The sequence below is a fragment of the Caretta caretta genome, chromosome 9 (genome assembly GCF_965140235.1).
Source record: "Caretta caretta isolate rCarCar2 chromosome 9, rCarCar1.hap1, whole genome shotgun sequence".
Lineage (NCBI taxonomy): Eukaryota > Metazoa > Chordata > Testudines > Cheloniidae > Caretta > Caretta caretta.
This window is the reverse complement of record NC_134214.1, coordinates 63,706,995-63,732,684: the sequence shown is the minus strand read 5'-3', so window position 1 is coordinate 63,732,684 and position 25,690 is coordinate 63,706,995. Positions and strand designations below refer to the sequence as shown.

The window sequence follows — 25,690 nt, the reverse complement described above, 5'->3', positions numbered from 1 at the left end:
TCCTGGAAAATATTGCAGAAGACCAAACTGAGCAGGTGCTAGAGAGGGGGACACGTGAACCCTATAGCAAGGTTTTGGCAGGGGTGCGGGGAGGAAAGTGGACACTCTTCTGGGTTTATACTGGAATGGTTTAAAGAAAAGCCGAGGTGGCCTTTTTCTAGGTTCTACTGGAATACTCCACATGATGAAAAGTGGGGGTTGGGGACCTTACACTCGAATATCCCAAGCAGAGCGCGCGGAGTCCTCAGTCACCAGTGTTATTAAAACCCCCAGGTTCTTGTCATCTTACCCAGCTTCAGCAGGGAAAGCATACGCCATGAGTAGAATTCCAAGACGAATGGTACAGAGAGGAACAGTTCCTGGGATGCTTAGCGCCATGTCCTCAAGACGCAGCAATGGAGAGTAGGAGAGTCTCTGAGACCTGCCAGGGTAGGGGGCGGGAGAGTGGAGCAGGGGACAAAAAGAAAGAAAAGAGATTTTACTCACTAGCATGAAAGCTTGTCACTGATTTCCCCAGAAGCACACAGGTTTATCCAGAGTCCCTTCACAGCCAGTCAGGGCTGGGCTTGGGGATACAGTATAAATGCGGTTACAAGTCCCTTGAGTTTTGAGAAGACCCCAAATCAGTTCACAGCTATGATGGACAGTGTCACCCCAGCTACCACTGACAGCATTAGCATTACTGACAGCTCCTGCCTCCCAGCTGCCTATAACTAATCCAGCTCCTATGCAGAGCTACCAGTGAGAGCTTTGGCCACAAGAAAGTGCAGCTGAATAGCATGAAAGGCAGTGGGTTCTAATAGCCGACAAAAGCACCAGAGCAGGGGACAAAAATCTCAGCTCCCTTTGTGGCCTGGGGCAAGTCACAGATGGGCATTTCCACACTTGGGTGCCTAAAATTTGTCACCCAAGTCGAGAAGTGCTAAGTCCCTGCAGTGCCCATTGAGGTCAGCACCTCTGACAATCAAGCCACTTTGATGTTAATGCTTCAATATCGATTTAGGTGACTAACTTAAACCCAAGCTTGAAAATTTGGCCCTTAACCTCTCAGTGCCTCAGTTTCTTCATCTGTGGAATACAGAGAACAATGCTGACCTAGCTCACAGGGAGCTGTGACTATCAGGACAGCCAGTGTTTGCAAATACTCAGGGATAAATGTTAAACTCACCAGAATACACTTCAGAGCATGTTTTTGCACCCCTGCCCATCTTGGCAAATAGCCATTGATGGACCTAACCTCCATGAACTTATCTAGTTCTTTTTTGAACCCTGTTATAGTTTTGGCCTTCACAACATCCTCTGGCAAGGAGTTCCATAGGTTGGCTGAGAGTTGTGAGAAGAAATACTTCCTTTTGTTTGTTTTAAACCTGCTGTCCATTAATTTCATTTGGTGACCCATAGTTCTTGTGTTATGCGAATGAGAAAATAACAACACTTCCTTATTTACTTTCTCCACAGCAGTCATGATTTTATAGACATCTGTCGTATTCCCTGTTAGTCATCTCTTTTCCAAGCTGAAAAGTCCCAATTTAATTAATCTCTCCTCATATGGAAGCCGTTCCATACCCCTAATAATTTTTGTTGCCCTTTTCTGTACCTTTTCCAATTCCAATATATCTTTTTTGAGATGGGGTGACCACATCTGCATGCATTATTCAAGATGTGGGAGTACCATGGATTTATATAGAGGCAATATATTTTCTATCTTTTTATTCACCCCTTTCCTAATGATTCCTAACATTATGTTTGCTTTTTTGACTGCCACTGCGCATTGAAAAGGAGTACTTGTGGCACCTTAGAGACTAACCAATTTATCTGAGCATAAGCTTTCGTGAGCTTCAGCTCACTTCCTCGGATGCATACTGTGGAAAATACAGCAGATGTTTTTATACACACAGACCATGAAAAAATGGGTGTTTATCACTACAAAAGGTTTTTTCTCTCTCCACCCCACTCTCCTGCTGGTAATAGCTTATCTAAAGTGATCACTCTCTTTACAATGTGTATGATAATTAAGGAGGGCCATTTCCAGCACAAAGAGTGGGTGGGGGGGGCGGAGAGAAAACCTGGATCTGTGCTGGAAATGGCCCACCTTGATTATCATACACATTGTAAAGAGATTGATCATTTTAGATAAGCTATTACCAGCAGGAGAGTGGGGTGGGAGGAGAGAAAACCTTTTGTAGTGATAAACACCCATTTTTTCATGGTCTGTGTGTATAAAAACATCTTCTGTATTTTCCACAGTATGCATCCGAGGAAGTGAGCTGTAGCTCACGAAAGCTTATGCTCAAATAAATTGGTTAGTCTCTAAGGTGCCACAAGTACTCCTTTTCTTTTTGCGAATACAGACTAACACGGCTGTTACTCTGAAAACTGCACATTGAGTGGATGTTTTCAGAGAACTATCCACAATGACTCCAAGATCTCTCTCTTGAGTGGTAACAGCTAATTTAGACCCCATCATTTGATATGTATATTTGGGATTATGTTTTCCAATGTGCATTACTTTGCATTCATCAACATTGAATTTCATCTGCCATTTTGTTGCCCAGTCACCCAGTTTTGCGAGATCCCTTTTAACTCTTCGTAGTCTGCTTTGGACGTAACTTCTCTCTGGTTCCACAGACAAGGCTCTGCACAAGCAACAATTGCTACAGTCTGCTGCCAGTGGTGCTGGCTGATGCAAATAGCTCTCAAAAGATCTCAGCAGCTCCAAAGAGTTGTCGGAAGCACCAAAGTGACTTAAAGATTCTTTCCCTTCCCTTCAAGTCCCTTCCCACCTCTCCCCCCATCCTCACCCTTGTCACTTCAGGCTTGGGCATTCCCAATTATTGGGGTCATGACCTGCATTTGTCCACATCTGCAAGACAGTGCATGCCAGAAGTCCAGTGAAATGCTTGTCCCACAGTGCTCCATTACTCTAAAGCACACTCAGCCTGAGCACATCCAGACAGCAGAAGCTTTCAGCATTTTTCCATTCATCTCTGAAGACAAATGGCCACTTTCAGGTGGCTAAGCTTAGTTTCACCCTGGTAATGACACTGCCAGAAATGGATGAAGTTTGGGCATCAGGTGGTTTCAATGGCCACTTGGCTGTCCTGCCTCTCTAGTACGTTCAGATTTTACATTAATGCTCAGTTGTATTTTTATTGTAATGTTACTGCATAGTTAACTGTCTTTCCCCTTTTAGGTCTCTCAGTATGCTGAGGCACCTTGGAGTGGCAGTACCAAGTCAGAAGCTGCATACATACAGTTTGTTAGGATGCCTCCATATCACACCGCCTCATATTTGATCATCCAGAGGAGGCCCAGTACTGCCACAGCAGGTAGAGCTGGCCTTTGAGAACCCAAAAAGCCTTCAGCTGCTGGCACCCCGATTTGGAAGACCAAGAAATGGTTCAGCTTTCAGGTTGTGAAGGCTCAGTTTAATGCCAGTCTTCTGGGGTTTACAGCAACCGGGACAACACGCTGGTTTCTGTCAAATCAGCCAGGACATGAGGCCAGGCCCCATGCACAGAGACATTCCTGGTTTCAGGTTATGCAGTATTGCCTTAGCTAGCTCCAAACTGAGATGATAGTTATCCATATTAATGTGGAATTGAGCATGAGCATGAGGTACAAGAGTCAAATACCAGTCCTGTGGAGAGTAGGACTGGATCTGGTAACGAATTTTTCAAGTAGACCCTGTTGGTGCTAACTGAAGGTTACCTAGTGTGCTTGAACATAGTACTGGTTAAAACAGTAATACATTAATGCACACCAACAGGGTCTACATGGACCAATCAATGTGCAGCATGTTAATGTGCTTTAAGAAAAGGAGTACTTGTGGCACCTTAGAAACTAACCAATTTATTTGAGCATAAGCTTTCGTGAGCTACAGCTCACTTCATCGGATGCATACTGTGAAAAATACAGAAGATGTTTTTATACACACAAACCAGGAAAAAATGGGTGATTATCACTACAAAAGGTTTTCTCTCCCCCCACAAACCCACTCTCCTGTTGGTAATAGCTTATCTAAAGTGATCACTCTCCTTACAATGTGTATGATAATCAAGGTGGGCCATTTCCAGCACAAATCCAGGGTTTAACAAGAATGTCTGAGGAGGGAAGGGGGGAGGTAGGAAAAAACAAGGGGAAATAGGTTATCTTGCATAATGACTTAGCCACTCCCAGTCTCTATTCAAGCCTAAATTAATTGTATCCAATTTGCAAATGAATTCCAGTTCAGCAGTCTCTCACTCAAGTCTGGATTTGAAGTTTTTCTGTTGTAATATCGCAACTTTCATGTCTGTAATCGCGTGACCAGAGAGATTGAAGTGTTCTCTGACTGGTTTATGAATGTTATAATTCTTGACATCTGATTTGTGTCCATTTATTCTTTTACGTAGAGACTGTCCAGTTTGACCAATGTACATGGCAGAGGGGCATCGCTGGCACATGACGGCATATATCACATTGGTAGATGTGCAGGTGAACGAGCCTCTGATAGTGTGGCTGATGTTATTAGGCCCTGTGATGGAGTCCCCTGAATAGATATGTGGGCACAGTTGGCAACGGGCTTTGTTGCAAGGATAGGTTCCTGGGTTAGTGGTTCTGTTGTATGGTATGTTGTTGCTGGTGAGTATTTGCTTCAGGTTGGGGGGCTGTCTGCAGGCAAGGACTGGCCTGTCTCCCAAGATTTGTGAGAGTGTTGGGTCATCCTTCAGGATAGGTTGTAGATCCTTGATAATGCGTTGGAGGGGTTTTAGTTGGGGGCTGAAGGTGATGGCTAGTGGCGTTCTGTTATTTTCTTTGTTAGGCCTGTGTGCTTTAGAAATCCCACCCCCATAGAGCACATTGCCCTATGGTATAGACAAGCCCTGAGATGCACTGAGATCTGTATGAAGACCCATGACTGGAGCAGCTAGGACCACATCTCATCAGGAATGACATACATTAGCTGAACTGTGTGGAGACACCGCTCTGTAATAGCAAAGGCAATGCAGATCATGACTGAGGTGCATCAGCAGAGCAGTTTAGGGGCCCAGAACTCAAAAAGCCAGGGGTGTTATAGATCAGAAGTGATGTAGAAGGGCAGAGTTCCTTGAAGGCTCAGTACAGGAACTAAGAGATATACCCACAAAAGTAATCCAAGATTTTACAGCAGTGATCCCAAATGCTGCAGTAACAGCTTTGCAATCTGTAGTGGTTTGGACCTACCCTGGAGATTTTTGCCTAAGAGTGAGAAAAGAACAAAATACATCCTTTCCAGATCAGCTTTGCAAAGAGCTGGTGAGATGGCAGAGTAGAGGGATGCAGGGAACCTGATGCAGAGGAGGAGGAAGCCTCACACTAAGGGTATGTCTATGCTTTGAACTGGGGATGTCATTCTGACTGAGCTAGTGTGTTAAAAATAGAGTAACTGGTGGGGCAAGCAGCAGGAGTGGCTAACCACCCAGAGCACATGGCTAGCATCTTAGATGGGTATGTACTGGGGCCATTAACCTCTTCTGCCACTTGCACCACTGCAGACACACTATGTTTAGTGAGCTAGCTGGATTAGAGCTAGCGTAGGTATGTCTCCTGGAGCTAGGAATCACAACTCCAGCTCACAGCATCAATGGACACATACAAAATGGGAAATGACTGCCTAGGAAGGAGAATTGCAGAAAGGGATCTGGGGGTTATAGTGGCTCACAAACTAAATAAGAGTCAATAGTGTCACACTGTTGCAAAAAAAGGCAAACATTATTCTGAGATGTATTAGCAGGAATGTTGTAAGTAAGACAGAAAAAGTAATTCTTTCATTCTACTCCACACTGATAAGGCCTCAACTGGAATATTGTGTCCTGTTCTGGGCATCACATTGCAGGAAAGATGTGAACAAATTGGAGAAAGTCCAGATAAGAGCAACAAAAATGATAAAAGTTCTAGAAAACATAACCTATGAGGGAAGATTGAAAAAATTGGGTTTGTTTAGTCTGAAGAAGAAAAGACTGGGGGGGGGGACGGGACGGACAGACATGATAACAGTTTTCAAGTACATTAAAAGGTTGCTCCAATAAGAAGGGAGAAAAATTGTTCTTGTTAATATCTGAGGATAGGACAAGAAGCAATGGCTTTAAATTGCAGCAAGGGAGATTTAGGTTGGACATTAGGAAAAACTTCCTAACTGTCAGGTTGGTTAAGCACTGGTACAAATTGCCTAGGAAGGTTGTGGAATCTCCATCATTGGAGATTTTTAAGAGCAGGTTAGAGAAACATCTGCCAGGGATGGTCTAGATAATACTTAGTCCTGCCATGAGTGCAGGGGACTGGACTAGATGACCTCTTGAGGTCTCTTCCAGTCCTATGATTCTATACACCCTAGGACTGGAAAAGTTGTGGGAAAGGGCAGAGAGGAGCATGATGCTAGATATGTGGAGGAACCAGGAATGTAGCAAACAAAATCTGTGGTAATGCAGGCTGGTTGAAGACCGTGGTCAGTGAAAGCAAGAGCTGAACTGGATACTAGGATGGTATTAACATTGACCACAGTTACACACCAGTCTACACCAGGAAACTGACTATGGCTCCATCAATTCCTACGCATGCATCCTGTAAAGGGCCCTCATTCAGCAGGATACCTAGGCATATGGTTAACTTTACAATCACAACAGTCCCATTGAAGCCAATGGGACTGCTCGCTTCCTTAAAGATAGGCACATACTTAAGGACCCTTCCAGCTCATGGCCATGGTGCTGAAAATAATTTGGGTCCATCTGCACTAGGGCAGAACTGTCTTCACTACCAATTCAGGTGGATGCTTTGCCAGCAATAGCTCAATTTTCTAGTGCAGACAGTGCCACTGAGACTACAGGAGATAGCCTGGCACACCACTCAACCTCTCCTTCCTTTCGTTTGGGCTTGATTTTTATTGGGAAAGGTGAGGTGGGAGTGGTGGAGTGTGAGCTACAATTAGAGCATTTTGTGGTCCTCAATCTAGTCAGGCTTTTTCTTGAAGGGAATGGAGAGAGAAACAGGGCCAGATCCTGAGAGTTGACACTTCTGCATACATTTTCTCAGATGCATTGCTTCAACTGCTGTAAACAAAAGCAGGGGTCATGGGCTGGATTGTGCCTAGTGGACACTGGCTGGCATTGGAGCTGCATTAGCCCCAGGGCAATGATGGGCCAGATCACCCATGGTCTTATATCAACGCCCGTAAGCATCTGATCACCTCCTATGAGTAAAAATAATGTACAACTCAGCATTCTTTCTCCCTTCCTTGCTGGCACAAGGCAGGCTTAGGGGCTCTTTTAAATCTCCCCATTGTTTCCAAGCCAGATCCATGGGCCATTTGGGATGGTTTGAGTGCACAGGAGTACCCCCGCTGCTCCCCTGTGCAAAGGGACACTGGCTGGACCCCGCTGAGCACAGGGACTTTGACTGCACCTGTCCTTTTCACCAACAAAAGGACCAAGCAAAATCTAGCTCTGTGTGAGGCACCCTCTATAAATCCAACAGTGATTGTCTGAATAGACTGTTTAATTAAAAGGGCTGTGGGGAGGTGATTGGTTAAAGCACTTCTGTTTTTAACTGACTAGTGACGGGGTCACCAAGGTGCTAGCACCAAGGAGCCTCTTTCTGAACGGCTCTGTCTCTCAGGCTGTTTTCATGCCGCGTCTGCAAAGAGGAGGTGGTTTATAGTAGACTTTGATCCAGCCTGGAATAAGAAATCCATTCCTGTACAGCAGAGAGCCCTCTAGTAAGAATGAGCAGCCTGAGCGCTGCTGGAGTTCATCCCCACAACATTGTAATGCTAGTAATTCTTGCAGTCTGAATTACACTGCATGACACTGTCCCCACAGGGAGTGCCTAAAAAAATTGTCCGTTTACCTCAAGCCTTTCATAGAGGAAGGTTCCAGAGAACCTGACAAACTGATCTGCTTGTTTTTATTATTACATGCACTTTCCCCACCGTGGTAAGAGAAAGAACATAAGAGCTTCCTTTTCCTCTCACCAGCAGAGGAATCTTTGAACTCACAAGCACCTGTGAGATGCACCCAGAACAACCCCAATGACTCAAAACACACACAGAGAGAAAACCGATGGGACTCCCACACAGACCTAAGAGGCACAAAGCCTATATATTTATCATCAGGCCTTGCAAAGAATCTGCCACTCAGACCAAGTGTTAGAGACACATGGAAGCTCCCAAGTGTGGTTTCTGCACTACAATACCAATACAAAATATTCACAAAGGAGGAGGCACGTGAGGGGAAAAATAAAGGGAAAAGGCAAAATGGAAACAAGGATGCTCATTGGATTGAGAGTCGAGCCCCAAACTGGGTTTGTTTATCCACATTCCCCAGTGTGCTGGTGACTGATAATTATGAGCAGGGTCCAAACCACCACTGGGTTTAATTTAGCAAAACCAAAAGCTGCTCAACAATGTTTCCCATAAACCAAAACTAATCCCCGTTTGCCCCCCATAATTTCCCTGAAAGTGATTCCAGGAATGCATCCGATGAAGTGAGCTGTAGCTCACGAAAGCTTATGCTCAAATAAATTGGTTAGTCTCTAAGGTGCCACAAGTCCTCCTTTTCTTTTTGCGAATACAGACTAACACGGCTGCTACTCTGGATCCAAGTAGAGACTAGTTCATAACCACCACAGCTACAGGCAGGCACACAGACTCAGCCACAAGTGTAACAACCTAACACTAGTCCAACCACACAGCAATTAGAGGCAGACACAGATTCACAACCATTGCAACAGCAGAAAGACTGACTCACAATCACAGCAACTGCCAACTCAGACTAGCAACCACAACAGCACACACAGTATTGGAAATCTGATGCTGCAAACTATACATATGACTGACAATGCTATTATTGTAGTAGGAAAAGAGTCTGAGACATAAGCCCTTGTATTAGAGGCCTGAGATAAAGTAATACTCAAAACTTTGCTGATATAAAGCAAAGTTAAGTTGTCAGTAAGAGGCAGGACCTGCTCACAGAATTTGGCAAGAACAGGGCTGATATTGCAGAAACACACATTCCTAAGTAGTGCTAGGCACAAGAGTATATACGTAAACATATTTCAGAAGGGTGGTATCAGAACACCTTGATATGAACTCATTCCCTAAAAATAACAGGAACGTGCTGACCCATCCTAAAGATAAGGTCAGGATGACAGTGTAATGAATAGAGATGTACAAGGTGATGGGTGGTAACTGGCTTCATCAGAGGGTGTCAACTAACTATATCAGAGGGGCAGTACGTAACTTGTTTGTATTGATGTATAAAATGGAGCCTCAAAGCAAGTGTCTCTGGCTAGCCTTGGGAGGAACAGAAAGTCCCACCATTCACTGAGCTGGGCCATTGTTACAAGCATACAAGTATCAGTGGTCCGGTAGAGTCTGTGGGATACTAGTACAGTGCTTTGTCAACAATAAACCTGGCTGGGTGCCTTCGTACCTTAACAGATCTTGTGGTCATTGGGTGGTTCTCTCGAGGTCCGCTATGCCAGCTGTCTGCACAAAGCTGGGACAGCACACACAGCCAAACATCTGACCACATTGGTGACCCCCCAACTACTGATCTGGGAAGTAAGCATGCTGTCCTCTGTAATAATTGGATCCCACAAACCAAAAACACCAAAAAATATCACACCACAAGAACACCAAAAGATCTCAGTATTCACTGAAGAAACCCCCAAGCATCAAAAAAAGGGAAAATGGAGTGCTTTATAAATAAAAAACTGGCCAAATACACCTCAATCTACCATATCTGAACAATTATGTTGGCAATCGCATAGAAACCACCATCAGTTAAATTAAACTTGGCTACTATGTAAAAGCAACGGCATTATTGCTGTATTGTTGTATTATTGCTGTACATCATTTACAATGTGCATAACCTTGCTAACCTGTTTAATCAACACACAGGTAAAAATCAACAAACGAATGGCAGCAAACAACACGAAGGCAAGAAAAAAAACAAACTGGTAAAAAAATTAAGTTACACAGTAACTACAAATTGGGTAAACAAATTCCCTGGTAGTACCAGTCACAGTTTGGGATCAATAAGGAAGGCACATGTTATTCAAAACAATCTTGTTCAGTGTCTGGGTACCAACACTAAATCCTGACACAACAATTTTTGATAAATTGGTGACTGTCCATTCAGAAGGTTATTTGAAAACCAGCATCCATTAAAAACAACTGAATCTATGTCAGCTACTGGGGTATCACTAAATAATACAACCAATAAAACAAAACAGCCACCTGTTCCTGTTTCCTTCCCAGTAAAGCTTACCAGAGGGTAACAACCAGCAGTAAGGGTAACCTATAACATGGATGGACAGTACTTTGTAGTAACTAATTACAAAACATTTATATATAAAGGCCTTATTTGTAATGTCACTGCTCCAAATGTCTGTTTTACTTCTCATATATATAGCACTGTGGAACACACTGTAATAGTGTCTATCCCCGTGTTTGAAAACACTCAGCCTACTACTAATGATAATACAGGTGGTAACTGTAATTGCCCTAATAAAAGTGTATTGTCATCTGCCGTACCACAAGGACGAAACTACAACCCCAAATTAAAAGAAAAATTGTTATGCTTCAGTATAAGATGGTGTCATATGTATACATACATACTATACATATATACCCATATACACTACAAATATATGCACCATATCCATATTACTCATATATATTAATTATTTAAATGTGCCACCAAGGCTCAATCATAAAACTACATTCCTCAAAGTCCCGGGCCTAACATTCCCAGGTCCACCATAAGGAACTTAAAAACAATTGAAAAATAAAACCTGTCCATCAATCGTACAAAAAAATGAGCAAACTACTGAACAAATGGGGCATAAATGTATAAATGGTAAAGTAAGGTAACCAAATACAGTGTTTAGCCCACTGGGTCATCTTCAGCCCATGCATTATGCTTTTCTGAAATGATGGGTAAACATCCTCCCCATAAAAAGACAAAACGTGGGGGAATATAGTAGGAAGAGAGCCTGAGACATAAGCCTTTGTATCAGAGGCCTAGTATGAGGCCTGAGCTAAAGTAGTAGTCAAAACTTTGCTGGGCTAAAGCAAAGTTAAGTTGTGAGTAAGAGGCAGGACCTGCTCACAGAATTTGGCAAGAACAGGGCTGATATTGCAGAAACACACATTCCTAAGTAGTGCTAGGCACAAGAATATATAGGTAAACATGTTGCAGAAGGGTGGTACCAGAACACCTCGATACCAACGCATTCCCTAAAGATAACAGGAACATGCTGACCCATCCTAAAGATAAGATCACGATGACAGTGTAATGAATAGAGATGTACATGGTGGTGGGTGGTAATCAGCTATGTCAGAGGGTGTCAACTAACAACGTCGGAGGGGCAGTACGATATAGTACAATACAGCTTGTTTGTATTGATGTATAAAATGGAGCCTCAAATGGAGTGTCTCTGTCTAGCCTAGTGAGGAACGGAAAGTCCCGCCATTCACTGAGATGGTCCATATCTTAGTGATCCGGTAGAGTCTGTGGGATATGAATATCGTGCTTGATCAACAATAAACCTGGCTGGGTGCTTTCATACCTTAACGGATCTTGTGGTCAGTGGGTGGTTCGCTTGAGGTATACTGTGCCAACTGTCTGCGCAAAGCTGGGACAGCACACAGGGAGAACACACACGCGCAGCCAAACATCTCACCACAATTATCTATACATAAACGTATGTGTAGCTAGCACCTTTGGCATGCCATGCATCACTAACTGAAACCTTGACAATCTTTTGTTGTGATCCTTGCACCTCCCTTCACCTTCCTCATTCCTGTTGCCTTCACTGACGTCATTGAGTCAATAAATAGGTGCTTATTCTTCACGCAAAGAACTATGTCCTCTATTTGCAAAATGTTATACACGCACGGCACTAAACAGATTAATAAAACTATCTATACATGTAACCCACAGATCTTCTGGGTGTGGTGCTCTTTCCCCTCTAGTGGCACCGAGACCACTTAGAAATTAATGAGTCTGCTACAGCCTTCGCTAAGAGCCATGTGGCTTTTAGCTCATGCAGTAGAGGCTCATGCATTTAGCTCCAGAGGTCCCAGGTTTGATCCCGTCAATGATAGATACAGATAGTGGTACAGTGTAATGCATACACAGACATTCTATGTTCACATACAATGTAAACAGCCATGCCAGCCATTGATACATACATACTGAGATACTATATGCCGGTGGTGGGCACCCTGCGGCCCATCAGGATAATCTGCTGGCGGGCCACCAGACAGTTTGTTTACATTTGCATGGCCGGCCGCAGCTCCCAGTAGCCACGGTTCGCCGTTCCTGGCCAATGGTGCTGGCCGCTGCTTCCTGCAGCTCCCTTTGGCCGGGAACGGAGAACCGCGGCCACTGGGAGCTTCGGGCAGCCGTGCAAATGTAAACAAACTGTCTGGCAGCCCGCCAGCAGATTACCCTGATGGGCCGCAAGTTGCCCACCACTGCTTTACGCATATATACTGAATACCCAGACTGGGTACCTCTGAAATGTACGTATGTGCAAAATGAATATACATTTAGCTCAGAGACATGGGAGCAGGAGAAAGTGATGGCAGTAGTAGGGACTGGAGGAGTATTTGAAAGGCAGGATTATTTACTATGCTAACTGTCTGGGTGTGTAATAATGCCAGGATTCGGTCTGTACATTGTGCTATTTTTTGTAAACATTTGGCAGGAATACACCCACAGATAAGGGGCTGGGCTTTTTTCTTCAGAGCTGAGCTGGAGCAAAACTGAGGAGGAGGAGGAGGACTTGAAAGGAGTGAATGAGAGAGAGAAAAAATGAGCGAACACTGAAATAGGAAGAGAGGAAAGGAAAGGGGGGATGCTGAGAAGCAGAATGAAAGTAAGTCTACAAAATGGAGAGGGACGGGGAAAGAAGGAGGGAGTAAAAGAGAAATGTATAGAAAGAAGGGGATTGAGAAAGAATTAAGGTGGGAAGGAGGGAAGTCACAAAAGTCACACATATTTGTCACAAAAGACACAGAACCAAAGAAAAACAGAGCTCCCTAGAAGCTGACCTATCTGCACAGTGGGCTCAGAATGTACCTGTGCATTCTTACCATACAGGAAAAAGCAAGAGGAAATTCCAGAAGAGGTGGTGGAATCTGCAATCAGACTTATGTGCCAGAGGGTACAATGTACAGCCCGAGCACCAGCAACTTCTCAGATCTCCATTTGTTAAGAGAATTGGACACCATTGTGCTCACTTGCCTCTACTGGCTTTGTGTATCAGGAGGGAGGGGGAAAGCAGACACTGGGTATAGTCTGGATAGGCAATCAGGCACTGGGCACGCTCTGAAGGACAGGTAGCTAGAAAGTCTGCAGGAACAGTGGCATCATTTTCAAAACCATTGGAGATCCTTTAGGTTGAAGGCTCCTCGTTTAGGGCAAAGAGGTGGTTAAAAAGCTACACTGAAAGGCCAGGACTGCATCCATAGCACCAGCATCTTCATCCATCTGTAGAGGCACCTCACCCTGACTAATCCCATTGTCTGGAGTGGGCATGTGCTTGTCTCCTGCCTAACTGCTCTCCTCACATTCTAGGACCCTGTTAGTTCTGTCTCTCTCACACTCTTCCTTGAAAAAGATGAGGTGGCTGGGTGACGGATTAAAACAATTGCCCTCTATGTCACCGGATCAAGACCAGCCTCAGAGAATTGTGCCCAGAAATCATTACTCCCTGGAGGGTCTCAGCCCATTTTTTCTGTCTGAAGACACCACAACGGAGCGGACAGCTGGCAGACCTTGGGAGGCCAAGGATCTAACTGGCCATGAGATTCACTGCTCATTCACCCCTAGGGGTGGTTCCTCCCAGCCAGGTGTACAGAGGCAGTGTGGGGGAAGCTCGCACTGCTGCTGCTGCTCAGACTGTGACTGCTCTGTGGGTAACAGATTTCAGTGGGTAGGCTTGTCAATCCAATGCTTAACAACACTATTCCTTTTAACAGGTCCACGCCTCAGAGCCCAGCACCTCAGGGTGCCCAGGTCCGGAACCCCATATCCCCACCTCTGCCAAACCCCCAGCTTCAGAGTCCATCAGGCCTGGCTGGTGGTTGCATTGGTTTCACTCTCTCCTCTTTCCTCCATGCACCATCTCACTCTAGAAACCTGGCTACAAGATAATCCCAGTCCAGAAAGTTTGTATATTCCATTCTTGACCTCACGTCCTACCAATGCAGTACCCAAGCCCCGAGGAGCCTTCTCTTTCCTCTACCAGCCATGAGATGGTGTATATAGTAGAGCCCTGCAGTGGGTCTGAGATCCTGCAGAACCTGTTGCCATAATAGCGGGAGCCGGTAAAATGTACTTTTCTGCAGGTGGGATTGGGTAGGCAAAAAACGGACTGTGGTAATTTGCCAGAAAACACTAACTCTCTCATCAGTTTGCCACATAAAAATTGTGTCTAATTCTGTTTATGTATATAATATATTGACCAACCAATTTTGTTTTGTTTTTTTAGTAGCATGGGAGAATCGGTCTCTCTTGCGAGATCTAAGGTTTTTGCAGATAGGATCAGGATAAAAACAAACAAGAAACAATGCAGGAGTGGGAATTGCATGGTGGGACAGGAGTGAGATGTAAAAAATAGTCCCACTCAGGGATCTAGTATATAGGGCTGCATAATAGTTAATTCCCAGGAACTCTACGTATTTTATGTGGATTCCATCAAGCATAAGTCTCCCAGAACGTCCTGTAGCACCTGTATTATTCCAGATCAACCAGAAGCACTATAGTGGATATGCCTCAGCCTTCGAGGGTTAATCATCTTTGCAATACAGTGCTTACAATAGGTAGGAAACACTGAGCCCTTACTACTCAGTGCTGTGTTTTGCTCTCTCCCCAGTCTCTTTGCTTGGGCACCTGCACAGATGATGTGCCCCCACCACTTAATCAATACACCTTTCCAAGCATCTCCATTGGGGCTGCAGCAGTCAGCATCCTCCTTTTGAAGCAACAAGCTAAGCGGCTGCTCCCAGAGAGCAGTCGAAGGAGCTGTCATTTAAGCACACTGACTTTTCATGCAGCTCCCTCAATAGCCCTTTCTTTTAAAAAAAGGGGGGGGGGGGAGAAACTCCTTCGCCAGAGAATCCCTCCAGAGCAAGCAGGTTGGAACCAAAACTAAACTGCAGCCCTTGCTCATGTTGAGCAGACTCCAGCTTGCTTCAATACCGCCAGCATGATATAACCAGCTCTTTAATACTGCAGACCTGATGCAAGTACCATCAATGCAGGGGAAGTCACTGGAGAAGGCGGTGTAGAAAGGGTCCGTTCTAGTCCACAGCTAATTCTCCTCTCAACCTACACCCCTCTTTGCTGATCTCCAGCCCAAGCTGACCCCATTAGCCTATCATCTGTCATTCCCCTCTCCCTCCCTCTATAACTGAGCACATACCCACAGTGCTCCTCAGAATTTCAGATAAACGCCACAAAAGGATGAGGGTCTATCAAACAGCTCTTTAGCCTCGCAGGTGTTTGTGCCCAGCCACCCATCCAACGAACAAACCATCTTTACCCTGATCAGCAGCGATCAGCGTATTGAAGAAAAGAATAAAACATCTGTTTGTTTACCCTCTTCTATTGTTGTCCACAGAACAAGCAGCAGCTTGGATTAAAAAAAAACCCCTCTAAGCAACAAGGAACAAATGAGGTTTGCACAGGTCAAGAGAAAGGGCTGACCTTTGTACTTTCCATCAGAAATACCCCCTAGATTCTCAATGTATCTTTCCATTCTACTCTCATCACCCATCCACAGACATACTCATTTGTGTCCCTGGACAAAATTGTTATTTACAACTTTGTTGTACACACCCTGCTTCCAAGCAGCAGTAGCAAGGGGAAATGCAGTAAAAGAGTCTATGTTTCTTTCGATTTCCCTTCTGATCTGGGCAGTGGAAGAGAAAGGGTTAAACAAACACTAGCCATTAGTCATTTCCTTTCAGTCCCCCTCAGGCGTGTTGATGGCTATGGAGAGCAAGAGAGATGTATGTGCGTGCTCTGATAGAGAGATAGTCATTGTCAACAGAGAGGTCGACCTGCCTCCAAGTTAATAAAAAGGAGAATGGTTATAACTAATGAATAGCAATTAATAATAATTGTTCCCATCTCCAGCAATCAACATTTAATCCATATTTAAAAAAAAAAAAAAGAAAAAGAAAAAAGCCAGAGACACACAGAGCTTGCCATTGCGCCTGCAGATCGTAAAGAGGGGAAAAAATAACCCCAAATCCATCGAATTAGAACCCCCTGCTACAAATAAATTCACTGGGACAAAGAAAAAAAATAGAGAAGCATTTGTATTCCTTACCACGCCACTCGATCCCTTCCCCAGAGCTGCCGGGAGAAGAAAAATGAATGAGCTGGAGCGAGTTATGGGATTGTTGACGTTGGGTTTCCTGCTTTCTTTCTTTCCTTCTGTCTTTTGCTCTCCCTTTTCTGTAGGCTTGGGTTTTCAGTTCGCGGCTGTCTGAGCTTGAATGCTCTGCTGTTCCAGCAGTATCTGAATACAGTGGTTGAGCTGAAAGCATTTAAACCTCTGTTGCTTCAATTGAGGCTAAAGTATGGTATTCTTGTATCTGTTACGGGGGAAGGAAGCCCAGAGAGACAGCAGACAGGGGTATTATTGTAGGGACGGCTGCCTGAGATTCTTCTTTAGCCGTTCTGAGATTGGAGATGAAAGGAAAAAGTCTCCTCCCCACCTGCCTCATTCCCTCCCCTCCCCAGTCTCTGGAGGAGGGTTTAACAGCCCTGTCCGTGCAGATCCCTTCTTCCCGGAGAGCAATGAAACAGAAAATACACAGCAAAGGCACATCAGTCGCACACAGGAAAGAGCACAGCGTGGAAGGGACACCCACTCTCTCCCCTGCCTCGAAACCCTCCAGGTGGAAAAGCCAGTGTCACAAGGCATGGCCCAGTGCCCTCTAAGCGTGGGGCACTGGCCTGGCCTGCAGGTGGGCAGAAGGGCCTGCCTGAGCAGAGTCCTTCTCAGGAGGGAAGGGAAGCAGCAGAGGGGGATGGCCAAGGACTTGGTGCTGATACTTCCTGGTCAAAACAGCTACCTGTTGAGCTGGTAACTCCCAAACACTATAACCAACCTGTAACAGATGGTGCTAAACCAGGCACTCACTTGCACCCAGGACAAAGCTCCCCACCCCATCCCATCTTTTAAGCACGTTCACTGGGCAGGGGTGCTTTCACTATGCTGAATCCACTCAGGCACCATGGGTGTGAAGTTTTTGCCTTGAACTTGAAAGCTGCTTGGGTTCCTATTCCTGTCAGAGATTGGAAAGAAAAGAATCCAGGCAGAAAACAAATGCAGAGAGAAAATCAGGGTTAAAAATGGAGCAGGGAGTGGGCAGAGTGAAAACAAATACAGAGACACAAGCCGGCGTGAAGAGACGTTGGATAAACCAAATACGATCTTGCACTGGCTGAACTCTGGGGGATGGTTCTGTCCTTAATTCATAGTACAAGCTCTTAGCTAACTAGAAAGAGGAAGGTTACTTATCGGTAACTGGAATCCAAGTATATTGCCTCTGAAGATATACACTCTTGAGACACATGCACCTCCTCACAAGCAGCAGCAGGGACTTCAAGTTGCACACACACACACACAAACTCACTGAGCATTTGGTATGAGATTATAAACCCAACCACCTCTGTAGATTCCCCATTCCTAGGAGAGCGACTAGGAGTAAAAGCCCCTGTATGATGGCTGGAAAGCTCCTAATTGGAGAAAGAGGGCTGCCTTTGCATAAAAATCTTTAGACTTAACACTGATGGTCAAGAAGCTAATGGGGAATGGAGAGCTACATTGCAGTTTTCAGAGACAAAGACAATTCTCAATCATTCCACAGAAACTGCCTTAGCATCTAGTAAAATGTTCCTCCTTGGGATCTGTCACTGACACGCCCACTTGCTCGTAAACAGTATTGAGTAGAGAGTCTATTCCACCTAGACAATCTCTTGGAGGTTGACTGTTCACTTGAATATCTCCCTAAACACCACCCCGCAAAAAATCTGAAGACCAGAGAAAGGTTTTGTCCTATCCAACTAATGGACCTGTGCTCTTTTGACATCTGATTTATGTGCTCTGATCTTCTCCTGGTTAGACACATGCTTCTGGAAAAGAGACCAGTGGACTATTTGAGATGTCATCCAGAGAGGACTTCAGGGAGAAATTTAGGGTGCAGATTCAGCATCACCCCATCCTTACAGAACATTGTGAAAAGGATTGGCTACAGGCACTTGTATCTCACTCACCTCCAGGCTGATATAATAGTTGCTAGGAATGCAGCCTGGGGAACAGGTCACAATGGAACCACTGGCCCATGAGCTCCAAGAGAGGTGCTTGAATCTTACCAGTACTGAATTCAAGGTTCAAGGTAGCACAGGGCTCCTAGATATGAACCAGACCCTTGAGGAATCTTGTCATGGTCAGCTGAAAACAATGAATGATCTCTGGAGTGGAGGGTAATAAGCTGCTAAACTTGCCATATAGAACTTGAGTAGCCAAAGCAAGCACTGTTTTTAAACAAGGAATTGAGGAAGACCCGTGAGAGTGCTGGTGCTGGATTTACCTGTGCTGGACCAACCCACGGTCAGAGAGAGGTCTGCATGTTCCTCTCACTCGCACCAGCTTTGCACAAGTATAACTGCACTGAGTTCCACAAAGTTACTCCTGAGTTACAGCATGGAGAGCAGAATCAGGCCTTTAAGGCTACGTTTCTGCTACTTGTCTATATTGTAAAGGATCGCCATTTAGTACATATCTAGAAACCAAATTCTTAGATTCCAAAGGAACTTGAGGTTGTGCCTCAACTGAGCATTCAAGAGCTACAGCTGCCAGGGTGCGAAGACCTATGTTGTTAGAAGGAGTGTGTCTGGGCCTGGATAAAGAACCTGCTGCTTCTAAGACCTGCTTCTAAGGGGGTCAGAGGATATTGAAAAGAAGCACAGTGGTTCTGGTGACATCAGGGAGCAGAGGGATTGGCGAGACAACACGAGGGTCCTGACTCCAGTTCACAAAGAGCGAGTCTGGATCCCTGCCTGCTTTTGAGTACTGGAGAGAGAATTTGGTGCTGTCTTCCAAGGCACACAGCTCCACTGCCCATAGACCGACAACGGTCTTTTCTAATGAAGTGACGAGGGGCCACTCTTGTTGGCTGTGTTCAGACCATCTAGGAGAGATCTGCTTTTCCCAGACAGAGAACCAAGGTGAGGCCTGGCAAAGTGGACATGAGTCCCAGAGGCCTCACGACATGGAGGGGTGGGGGAAATCAAACACTCCCTTCGGGGCTGAGATAATCAACGGCTATGGTTTGTTTGCCAAGATCTGTACTGACAAGCCTTTGGACAGGAGGAAGGAAAGTTTTTAACGCTAGCCATAGCACTAGAAGCTCTGTTCTGGATTCCTTAGACTGCTCTCGGTTACTGAGATGGGCTTCCCAATCCTTGTTTGAGACATCCATACCCGGTCCCTGCAAATGGAAGTGGAACGCCCCAAAGGACACTTCCTGAGCAATCATGCCTCCAGACTGTCCACTCCTCATCTGTAAATAACAGGCTGAACTGAAGAGGCCTTATCACTGGTTCATGGACACTCATAGACTAGAAGCCATGAGACTCAGAAAGGTGTGATTGTGCCAGGAGGTTGCATCCTTAGGGAAGGGGTGGTCTTTCAAGTGCCCGCAAGCAGCTCTTGTGGGCAATGGCAGTCCGCACTATGGAACAAAGAGCTGCTCCCATGAAAGTTAGCCTCTGCCCTCAGTTCAGGCTGGGGCCCATCTCCAGAGGAAAGAAGAAGATATGTGCAGGCAGGAAGAAATTCCTTGAATATCATCCAGGTAGGGGTAGAACTGAACCCCTTAGGAGAGGCAGGAAAGAGGCAGTGTGACCAGGAGACCTGGATTCTATTCCTGGTTCTGTGTCTGACCGGCAGGGTAACCTTGTTAGTCACTTCCACTCTCTGTGCCCATTTCCCCTCTCACCGCCTTTTGTCTGTCCTTTCTATTTAGATTGTAAGCTCTTTCGGTCAGGGACTCTCTTTTTGCCATGTGTTTGTACTGCACTGACTGCAACGGTGCCCCAAACTCAGTGGTTCTCTACCATATTATGGCTCTACCATAATACAAATAACCTCTTGGATGGGCGGCCAGGCATTTAGGTAAGCACTCAGGGGGCCTTGGCAACCCAATGGGGGAATGTATGAGGTGCCTCCTGGGAGCAGCTCTCATTGGGATACTGAAGTAAGTAAACATCTCTCAGAGCCGTGGCACAGAGGAGAGGGTGATGGTTAACAGCATCACCATATGAAGCAGAAACCACTGACTGAATTTGTTCAGCTTTCTGAAGCCCACAATGAAGCAAAGTCCTCCTGTTCTCTCGGGGATTAGAAAGAACAGAGAATAGGAGGTCCTGTCCCCAAGGTGTGCTGTAAGGATGTTTATCCTTCTGAGAAACATCTTTGTCTCTGGACCATCCATTTCTTGTTGGGGGAATCCCCCAAAAGAGATGGGGTGGGGGGAGACAGGTGGTGGGGAGGCAACATAGCATGGTGCTGGACTGGTTATTAATTATTTGTATTGCAGAAATACCTAGAAACCCCGGTCATGAACCACAATCTCACTACAGCAGGTACTGTACAAAACCACAGCAGAAATACCGCCCCTTCCCCAAAAAGCTTACCCTCTAAGCATCGCGTGATTACCCTTACTTTACTCTTGCAGCTGGTCTGAGGTAGTTCCCCTCCATGGCATAATGGAAAACAGAAGTCACTCTCCAAAAGCCCCTTCCCCTTCTCACAGGTTGCAGCAAACTTTCAGCACCCAGTGGCTGCATCAGGTTTGGAAATGTAGGGAAAGGCCAGCTGAATGATGGAAACTGGAAACCCTGGTTCCCAGTAAGCTTTTGTTTGCTCCCAAGCCTCCTCAGAGAAATACCCCTCTGCTTCTCCAAGTCTTCCCTGCCCTTTAACACAAGGCTATTAGAAAGGTTAGGGTGGAGATAAGGAGGAGACAGGAGAAAGGAGAGAGACTGTAGATCCTGTCATTCACTCACAAACTGCCATCCATCAATCCATCACACTCCTTTTGAGAATGGCACTGAGGGGTTCGGGGACAAGGCCCTGTCCTGTTCAGATGGCAACACTCAGGCCATAAGAACAGCCAGCGAGACTCAGTGCTCAGGTACACCAGGCCCCAGACAGTACCACAGCAGGCTCAGCATGGAGGAGGCCCTAGCTGCATGTGCTCTTTCAGTTCCAAGCAGACTCACCTGAACCATAGAGAGCATGAACGCTGTGGTGAAGTGAGGTCAGAGACAAGTCTGTTCAGAAACAGAAGTGACTTGCGATTTTAAGGGAGCATATTCTAAAACATTGCTATTTTTTACTTGCTTTAGTGCTGATGAGAAGTGCCTATGTTCCAGCCTTTGAGATCAAAGTCTTCTCAAATCACAGGGCAGGTCCATCGCACGTAATAACATAAGCTTCCCCAGTGGCCTCCCCCACAGCTTGCTTCTGTCCTGGGTTGCTGACACCACCTCTAAAGGTGAAAGAGGAGCTCATCTCCATGGCCCATTTGATCCTCAGGATTTCTTGAGATTGCCAGCAAACAGGGCCAGTGGAGATGCTGGCTTCGGGATGTGGACTGAGATCCACCAGCTTGTCCCATGGGGGCTACTAAACAGTTGCCAGGTACTAACAGCCACTCCCAGATTCGGCTTAGCGACAGCACGGAAAAGTTCCATTTCCCTTAACCCATCTCCAGACACTTTCCGTTCTGAGGTTGCTGCACTTTAAAAGTTCCTCGTAGACAAAACGTTCTTTGTCTACTGCAAATGGGACCAAGTGCTGGTTCCCCATGTACAGCTAAGGTCAATGGACCATATTTGGGGAGTTACACTGGGGTAGGGAGGAACAGAACAATAGTGTATGGGGACGTGTGTAGCCGCTACATGCTCACAACTGCAGCTGCTGGGTGATAGGAACAACCCCTGCAGTCCCCCAACACTGGGGATTGGGCCAGTGGACCTGCATATTTTATAGACATGCTGGCCCCATCCATGCCCAACCCCTGCCGAGTCCCCCTGCCATTCCCCCCAGGCCTTGGGGGTACACTTATTCCACTGCATATTGGGTTATATGAGCCCTTGGCAGGGTGGGTACCTTCGGTCCAGAGCAAAGCCAGGTCCCAAGTGGTCAATCTCTAGGCGTCTCTCTCTGTGTTCTGGCTAAATGCCAACTCTCTCACCCTTTGCTCTCAGAGCTTTCCCAGGACAGGCTCCAGAGAACTCCTGCTACTTAGCTCTGCCCACCTTACCACTCAGCCACGATCTTTCAGCCAGCACTTTGAAAGCACCGAGGAAAGCACTGTTGTGACACAAACGACAGAGGACCTGGGGCTTTGAGAGGTCATTCTTCATCCAAGCAAGCAGAGAAAACCAGCCAACCGACAAAGGAGCCAACTGCTCTTGACATCTGGGTGTTTTATGGTGACACATTTAATAAAGACACAAGGGTTGCCCAGAGGTAGCACAGCCTGGCTCGGAGATCAATGAGGAGGACGGTATCAGTGAAAGGCTCTGTCTGTGGAAGGAGGAATGTTATCAAGACCCAGACGTTAACTAGTTGGGAATGTCCGGATCTGGGGCTTCTTTAGAAGGAGGGACACTACTGGTCTCTGTGTTGCCTGGCTGGGGGTGTCATGTCCTCAGCCCCCTTTGCAAGAGAACATGGAGCCTCCGCAGAGCTCAGTGCAACCCCTGGGACTTTCATCAAGCTAAGAGGCATGAAAGCACCTTGTGAAACATGCAAGCAACTATCCTTTAATCCTTCCATCAGATGGTTTCTTTTCTTTTTGCATGTAAATCCTCCCTTCCCCCCATCTTTCTCCTTTACATCTAAGGCAGCTCAGTATGAACAGAAACTAAAATCTGGGACAGTGGAAGCTGGGAGAGCGTTATGTTCTGGGTTATTTCCTAATAGTGATTACAAGATAACTAAGAAAGATCTCTCTGACTTTAAGCAACACAGCACAGAAATACATTACAAATAAAAGTAGCCAAGGCCCCGATCTAGCAGAGCACTCAACACATGCTTAAGATTAAGTATGTGAGGTAGTGCCATTGAACTACAGGACTATTCATACCTGTAAGTGCTTTGCTGGGTTGGAGAGTAAGAGTCCCTTCTGATGGTGCAGCCAGAGGGGGAAAGGTGCAGGGTATATGACGTAGCACTATTCCAGTACAGCCATGCCTGCACTAGCCCCATTTGCACTACTAGCCGGGGATCTGATGGTCGTATGGCCCAGGCCTTTGTGCAACTGTGCTGCCTAGACTAGCTCTAGATGAGAAATTGTAAGACACCCTGTGCTCCATGTCCACTAACACTGGGGCAGCTGGACTCTGTCCAGCACTGATCGTTCCTGTTGCCCAAATATGCAGATCCTGGCGTTCTATGGAATTGTGTCTAAATCATCAGACTGCTAGAGAAACAGCCCTGCTGTCTGGTACTCAGGGAAGGAGAGGGAAGAGTGAGGGTTGACGGGTGCAGGTGGGGAGCAGGTGTATGATCTCTCCCTGCCAAGGGCCACCCAGCCCGGTGAAACATGGCTCCCCAGGGGCTCCACACATTGCGGTCCTGTTACAAGGAGGCAGGACTGTAGGGCCAAAGGCTCTCAGAGCAAAGGCCTGGATCCTTTGCAACAGAGGCTGCACTGGAGGGACAGCACTGCAGCTCTGAGCGAGGTGCTGCTGCCATTACCACAGCTGCCAGCTTACTGTGCAAAGAGAGGGGAGCAGAGAGGTACAGAAACCTACCCCACATCCCTACCCCGAGCCATGGCACTAATGAATGTGGTGCCATCCCCTGGGGATGGGAGTGCTTTGGGGATCTAGAGACAGGGCCTAGTTCAGTTACACTAAGGCCCCCTCACACCACTCTGCCAGCATAGCAGCACCTCAAAGAGGGTATCATTTGTGCCTGCTTTAGGGGCCCTGGACGCGTCCAGAACAGTGCACAGGGGCCTGGGTGTGAGAATCAGGCCTATACCACTGTGGTTATTTCAAAGAAGGGGGGAATCAATGATGGTGTAAACCGAAAAAGACGCGATCCCAGGTGTAAAGCGCTCTCCCTCCACACGAGTGTGCTCCTTTCAGACTCATCTTCCTGGCTCCTTCCCCCTCTCATGCGGATCTCCTCCCCTCTTTGCTACCTCCCTTTGCCCTGGCAGTGCCATTAAGGCAGGGGTCCCATTGTCTCCAGTGGGGTCTGCCCCCATGATCACTTGGAAGAGAAGAACTCCCCCGAGTTGCCCAGCACCACCTCAAAGCCACACAGGACCCATCTTTCACTCTGCTTATTCTGTCTCCCTACCACACACACTGATGCTACTGCTCCCCCCTTCCCCCACACCTTTACTCCTTGTTTCCGTATCAGGGGCTGCATTGTCAAAGCCCGCTGCTGCTGAGTGCTTTATTAGCCAGTCTCCATGGCAACTTGTCTACAGCTTAACTCCGAGACCCCTCTCTCTCCACAGCCATAAATCAGCCACCCGACTTTGTGTCCTCCTTCATCACGACACAGGCCAGGGTCACTTTGTATTCTCTGTGCCTCTGCGCAGCCAGATTAGTGAGTCCTGCTGGAACCATCGCTAGCCACCCTGGATCTGATCGGTCCTCCACAAAGCCGGAGTGGGAGCCAGGCAGACAATAGGCTGCATGCATGTCAGAGCTCTTTGTTTGCCTTATACAGCACTATGTTCAGGCAGTAATAACAGGAAACATCATGGGATGGGCCCCACCGGCACAGTGCTGGGCTCTACTTCATCCTTTCAGACACACCATGACCCAGCCCTGGCCTCTGGGCTGGGATTGCCTGAGCATCAGAGTCTAAATCCCACCTTGACATCATCTGGTTGGCCAAGAAAAGAGCCCAGGCAAGCTGTGATGTTCTAGTTTCCAGGCAACCTGGAGCCACCGGCTGGAGATTATTTGGTGGTTTTTGCAGGGGCCTATTGTCTGCCAGGGAATAGAGGGCCCAAAATGGAGCTCTGAGACAGGATTGTGCATGGCACAAGCCCCAGGAAAGGGAGGAAAACAGCCCTTCCCAAACTCAGGTGTGTAGGCAGGATGCATCAGCTGCTGGAGGGGGCCACAGGAATGTTTGGCCTGCTCCTGGTGCAGGATACAAAGACCGGATGTAGGTGTAAGGCAGAGAGACCTTCTCTCTCTTGCACAGGGCACAGAGTCAACATAGCCCCTAACCAGGCAGAGAGACAGCAACACCTCCGTCCGAGGGGGCACAGGGTCACCCCCATTCTTTCTCCGCCGAACACAGAGGAATAAAATTAGCTCCATTCTGTGTTCCCATCTAGAGCCAGAGTCCTCTTGCTGAAGCCCACAGTCAGCAAGTCCTCTCCCTCCTGGTCCTATTGGGATCCAGGAAGTGAGCGGGCGGAGCCCACCCACTGCTAAAGGACCACTCCTCAGCCTAAGGGGAGGATCCACAGGACTTGGAAACCAAATGATTCCGGGAGACAACTAATGAAATAACAGGGACAGGAGTGCGGTCAAAGGGTCAAACGAAGGGAACCTGACGGGGACACCTAGCAGAGAACCCCGGAAAGTGCCCA

At 46.6% G+C, this 25,690-nt stretch overlaps 1 protein-coding gene across 1 annotated transcript in view; it reads right to left on the bottom strand.

Moving 5' to 3' along the window:
• Positions 1-16,850, bottom strand: part of GABRA3 (gamma-aminobutyric acid type A receptor subunit alpha3) — a 138,000-nt gene extending 121,150 nt beyond the window's left edge. The window contains exons 1-2 of the mRNA XM_048863788.2: positions 16,366-16,850; positions 290-421 (exon numbers count right to left, since the gene is read on the bottom strand). Of these exons, the coding sequence (XP_048719745.1) occupies positions 290-378 (89 nt within the window). The 5' untranslated portion in view covers positions 379-421; positions 16,366-16,850. The remainder of the gene's footprint in view (positions 1-289; positions 422-16,365) is intronic.
• Between the last annotated feature and the right edge of the window lie 8,840 nt (positions 16,851-25,690).